This window comes from Solanum tuberosum, unplaced genomic scaffold (assembly GCF_000226075.1).
Source record: "Solanum tuberosum cultivar DM 1-3 516 R44 unplaced genomic scaffold, SolTub_3.0 scf00129, whole genome shotgun sequence".
NCBI lineage: Eukaryota > Viridiplantae > Streptophyta > Magnoliopsida > Solanales > Solanaceae > Solanum > Solanum tuberosum.
In genome coordinates, this window is record NW_006239057.1 from 429,138 (window position 1) to 435,408 (window position 6,271).

Consider the following 6,271-nt stretch of genomic DNA (forward strand, 5'->3'; position numbering starts at 1 on the left):
GAGCGAGATCTGGGAGAGGGGAGAGAGGGGAACGAAAATATATGTATATATACAATTTTCTCTCGCTTTATACAAATACAAACGCACTTTATACACTTGCGTTTGTATAAAAAACAAGAGAGGCGAGGGAGAGAACGAGAGTGGCGAGCGAAATTCACCAGGAGAGAGGTGAAATAGCAACAATTTGCTATGAGATACAATTAAATCAAACTATATTTATAGCATTTAATTTAAATTAATAGTTTGCTATTATATACATTTTTCCCTAAATAGAACTACTTGTTGAAAGGCCCATTTTCCATGCTCACTTTAATGGGCCTGCCCCAACCAAAGTCCCATGTCATTACATTATTTTATTTTATTTTCCACTCGGTGTCTGGTATCCACATCAGAGCTTGATTATTCTTGATTCGCCCTGCTAGGGCTCCATTATGGGGAAAACGCTCTCTACCAAGGATTTTTTCATATCCAAAGCTTGAACTCGAGACGTTTGATTAAGGGAGGAACAACCTCACTACACCATTTGAAACTAAGTCTCTTGAAAACTAAACACTATTCAAAAGATGAAGTATAAGAATATAGTTGAAATTTTTTGTTATCTTGAATTTTTAAGGTAACACTTATTTGAGACAGAAAAACAAAAAACTAAAATAACAATTATTTTAAAATGGAAAAGTAAAAATTAGCCAAATGAATGATTTTAGTGGCTCAAGTAGGTGCCTTATAACCTCATTATTTAGTGGCTCTCTGAAGTCAGAGAGATAGGTGGGGACTCTTTTTGACAAACGAGATTAAATAGGTTCAATATTCCCTATAGTCGATAATAGATAAATCGTTGGATTTTTTTTATAATATAGAATAAGTGAATTATTCAAAGTTCAAAATAATTATTTGGGGTTCGTTCCATGTTTATCCTTTATTTGTTGAGATTCTTAACTACTCAACATTTTCTAGGAGAATAGTTTGAGAATAGTTCAAGATAATTGTTGGGAGTAGGGTCCCGGGTCAGGGTCGGGGTCTTTGGTTGAAATTGAAAATCAGGTCTCTCGGGTCGAGGGTCCCGAGTTGGAGTTGGGAGTCGGGTCTTGGATCGAGGTTGGGGTAGAGAATTGGGTCCCGGGTTGGGTCAGGGTCTTGAGTTGGGATGAAGACCTGACTCTCTACCCCGACTTGAGACCAGACTTCCAACCTCGACCTGGACCCGACTCCCAACCTTTACCTAAGGCCTAATTAACCTCGACTTGGGACCTCATTCTTGACCCCGATTTCGACTTGTACCGACTCTTATTCCTGACACCAACCCAAGACCTAACTTCAGTTCCAAACCCCAGATCCAAGACCTAACTTTTCACCCTCTGATCCCTGACCTTGCCCTAGACTCAATTATCTAACTCATGATTGGAGACTCGACTCCGACCTTGACCCATGATTTGACCCCAACCCTGACTTGAGGCTCGTATATGTGTTATTAAAGGGTAGAAATTCAGATCCAATGTCATATTATTTGTCTAGATTATACCTAAATGTTTTGAAGATAATATTTTTTTACTAATCGAACATTAGAAAATAAGAAAGAAATCAAATATTTTCCTTCCTACTGAACACACCCTTGATAAATCTCCAAAGACTACTATAAATTAAAAAGAGATGACACTCTTTTATTTCACATATCTCATTATAATACTATTCACACTTTCTATTTTGTTTTCACGGATTATTTTACTACGCTATTTAAGAATTACTCTTTCTACACAGTATTGCTTCTAACTCTCTCTTGCAACAAAACCTCCAAATTTATATATATTAAAAAGCGCTCGAAAATAAATAAATAAAATTTGTTTGTTACAAATTAATTTTTTTTTGGAGCCAAAGAATTTTCACGTGTCTATTACCAAAATTATCACATAGAATAGACCCACAATCCATACTCATAATGGCTTGCGTACCAGAACTAACCATTCTTTAATTGAGTAATTTTTTTGTCTTAATTTATTTATATATATGTTGAATTTTTGTCTTATAAAATAATACTCGATCAGTAAAAATAAATACACGCTCATAGGTTTAAACTCTATTAATATACGAGGGCTGAGCAGCAGTAGAGTTCGACAAAATTCACTAACTTAATTCAAACTTTGTATTTGTGTTAAATTTTTTATTTAATAGATACAAATAATCTATTCAGCATTCAGTAAATTATAAAAATAATGAAAAAGTACCCCTGAACTATGTGAAATAGACCACTTATGCCCTCCATTACATTTTGAGATAAAAAATACCCCGCCGTTATCCAAAAAGACTACAAATATGCTCAACAGTTAACTACCAAAAATTTTAGTGACGTGACAAACCACATGGGACTAAACCCTCCACCTAAGCGTTGTCAACTAGGATTTACTTTTTTAAAACAAACTAGATCTTTAGCGGCGATAAAAGTCACCACAAAATCTCAAAATATTGTCACTAAAGGGTTTGAGTGAATTTTTAGTGGCGACTAAGGCTGCAATAGCTATTCACTAGTAAAACCTATTTTTTCAATAAAAAAATATGATAATTAATTTTCGGTTGCAACCTAATTTTCTAAAATAAAATAACATGTACTATCAATATTAAAAACATCCAATATTATTATGAAAATCATCAAAATTACTTCTCGACTCAAATCTCCTACTACATTATTGTACATTTTATGTATGCATATACATATGACAAAAAAAATAAAATATATAGTTTCTTCAAAACTCCTCCTTGATCGATATTATTTGTGATTTTTAAAAACAATGAAGAAAAAAAAAACACAAAATCATAATTTAATGCTAAAAATCATTGAATTTTTCAACAAAAAAATATGATAATTAATTTTCGATTGCAACCTAATTTTCTAAAATAAAATAACATGTACTATCAATATTAAAAACATCCAATATTATTATGAAAATCATCAAAATTACTTCTCGACTCAAATCTCCTACTACATTATTGTACATTTTATGTATGCATATACATATGACAAAAAAAATAAAATATATAGTTTCTTCAAAACTCCTCCTTGATCGATATTATTTGTGATTTTTAAAAACAATGAAGAAAAAAAAAACACAAAATCATAATTTAATGCTAAAAATCATTGAAAATCTTTGTGGCGATATTCTAGGCTTTTGTGGTGACTTTTATCGCCGCTAAATGTCTAGTTTTTTTTAAGTGAATCCTAGTTAACACACTTAGGTGGAGAAATTAGTCCCACATGGTTTGTCACGTCACAAAAAAATTGAATTGTTAATTCTTAAGGGTATTTGTGGTCTATTAAGATAACAACGGAGATATTTTTGATCCCAAAATTTCCTGTTTCGCATAGTTCAAAAGCAATTTTGACTCTTAAAAAAATAATTATATTTCAGTCTCTAGATTCTATAAATGGTAGCTCTAGTGAATAGTTTTACTTAACCAAATATAGAAAGCATAATGGTGCCATCACTTGTTTCATTGATTTCCAAGAAAATAATCAAACCTTCTATTCTCACTCCTCCTAAAAAATCTCACAAACTTTCATTTGTTGATCAAGTTGTTCATATGTCTATTTCTATGGCATTTTTCTACCCAAAAATTAGCAATTATGAACCTACACATGTATCTCAACTTCTTGAGAAATCACTTTCTATTACACTTTCATTGTATTATCCTTATGCTGGAAGATTAAATAAGGATGATGATAATTATGTTGATTGTAATGATATGGGAGTTGACTTATCACATGTTCATGTACATTGTCCCATGTCTCAAATTTTTAGACAACCTTACACTCATGCTGAACATGTTGTTTTTCCAGTAGATGATCAAACTTATGCCCATAATGAAGGCAAGTTGGCTACAATGCAGGTAAGTTGTTTAATTTTGCTATACATTAAGAAATGCTAACGACTAACATCAACCAACTTTATTGTCACCATCACGCCAATCCCGACGATACATATCAACCACCTCCATCATTATAATTGTCACCACTACTATTACTAGTCACTAACACCAATACCAACCATTACCATCACCTCGACTACAAACTATCTCCACCATCATTAGCGAACATAAAAGTTTCATTTGTTATAATGATTTTATTTTATTAAATTTATATATTTTTGTAATTTTTTTTTATTTTTGTATTGTATATTAATTATATTTACATATACATAAATTATACATATTTGAATGTTGAAAAACAAATAATTTTAATTATTCAATATTCAGATCTATTTACAATATATAATATATAAAGTTTGTTTTGTTAGCTAATAATTTTTTTTTAATCTTTATTATGATTTTATATAACGTATTAAGCAAAAACAAAAGTTTTTAAAGAGTATTTGATAATATTCTATCAGAGGTCAATTTGTACAATATATATTTAGCTCAACTTTTGGATGAGCTGAATTAAACGAAAACAAAATATATTGAATTATTAATAGACGAGTCATGTATCGATGGGCTAATAATGTTCCCTTCCTTATTCACGAGTCATGACTAATTCAAATTCACGACATATTGATTAGGTAAGTCATTTTGATTGCGGAGGGATAGCAATTAGTGGATGTTTATTACACAAGATTGGAGATGGTTGCACCGCAAGTAATTTCTTCTACAACTGGGGAGTTTTGAGTTGTGACATAAATGCAATACCACCATCTCATCCTCATTTTGTTGAAGACTCTATTTATCCTCAATCTAATGATCCTTCTGTAGTATCAACTATCAAGTCTAAAGAATCAACTAAATGCACTAAAAGCCAATATCGCGCATGAATCAAAAGTACAAAACCCTACCCGCTCAGAAGTTGTGAGCTCTCTTCTTTACAAATGCGCTATAGATGCTAGAAAAGTGAATAATTCGGGCTCATTTAAACCATCTTACTTGTTTCAACTTGCTAACATGCGTCAAAGGCTCAACCCACCTTTGTCACATGACGCATGTGGAAATATTTTATCTGGTTATTTCGTGGAAATAGATAATGACAGAGACGTAAATTGTTCGAAATTGGTACGTGAAATGAGGAAGGGGAAATTGAATCTTCATGCTAAGAAAAATGTGATTATCTCAGAAGTAATTGAATCAATTGAAAAAGGAAATACACCATTTCATAGCAATGAAATTGATAATTATTTTTGTAGTAGTTTGATAGCATTTCCACTTTATAAAGTGGACTTTGGTTGGGGAATGGGAACTGGGCCTTTCAACAAGTGGTTTTATTTATTGGATAACCAAAGTGCAGGTGGAGTTGAAGTTATAGTCATGTTGGATGAACAAGATATGGCTATATTTGAAAGAGATCCAGAGCTTCTTGAGTTTGCTAGTCCAATTACAAGTCTTCAATTATAAAGTATTTGATTTTTGTGTTGTTTTATGAAATCTCCAATATGTGTTGTGTTTTTTAGTTGTTTGATTTATGTTGTTTATTGTACCAAGGAGGCCGCTTTACCATGTAACATAGTATTCACGTGAACTCAATAATTTTTTATCTAGGCATTATATTTATATTTATGTTATTTTGTACTATTTGAATATTTCTATTGTTACCATGCTCATTTTAATGGGCCTTCCCCAACCAAATTAAAGTCCACTTTATAACTCCATTCCTCATTTTGCTTTGGATCGAGGGTCCCAGGTTAGGGTCAAGAGTCCAGTCTTGAGCCGGGTTGGAATCCAAAGTCGAGTCCCGAGTTGGGTTGGGATCGATCCCTCGAGTCAGGATTAGGATTCGACTCCCTACCTAGATTCGGAATCCAACTTTTGTTCCCGACCCCAACCCAAAATCTAACTTTTGGCCCCAAACCCGAGACCCAACTCCCGAATTCTGATCTCCAATCCTAACCCGAGGCCCAATTACTATCAAACTTCCGATTCGAGATTCGACCCTGACCTTAACCTAAGATTTGATCCTGACCCTGACTCATAGTTCAAAAATGTGTTGAAAGGTAGGGATTCGAGTCTGATATCATACTATTTGCTTAGATTATACCTAAGTTGTAACACCCCGTATTTGAAACAGACCAAAAATACAGATTTCGAAAAGTTGAAGGTGCAACTTACGGTCACCATCCACGGACCGTAGGTCAGACCACGGCCCGTGCTGGTGGTCCGTGGTTCACCACTGCAACCCCTCCCAGACCCAGCTCAGAAAATTGGCTAAGTCCCGACTCACGGACAGACCCACGGTCTGTAGATAAGACCACGGTCCGTGGTCTGTGTCCGTGGATCGAGACTTCCCCTACCCAGCCTCTGA

The 6,271-nt window shown here is 33.6% G+C and overlaps 1 protein-coding gene across 1 annotated transcript; it reads left to right on the forward strand.

Annotated features, from left to right (window-relative positions):
* The first annotated feature begins 3,462 nt into the window (after positions 1–3,462).
* On the forward strand, positions 3,463–5,367 carry LOC107061325 (acylsugar acyltransferase 3-like). Its single transcript, XM_015310390.1, has 2 exons — positions 3,463–3,876; positions 4,735–5,367. Exons 1-2 carry the CDS (start codon positions 3,463–3,465, stop codon positions 5,365–5,367), a joined length of 1,047 nt encoding a protein of 348 aa, XP_015165876.1.
* Positions 5,368–6,271: the final 904 nt, after the last annotated feature.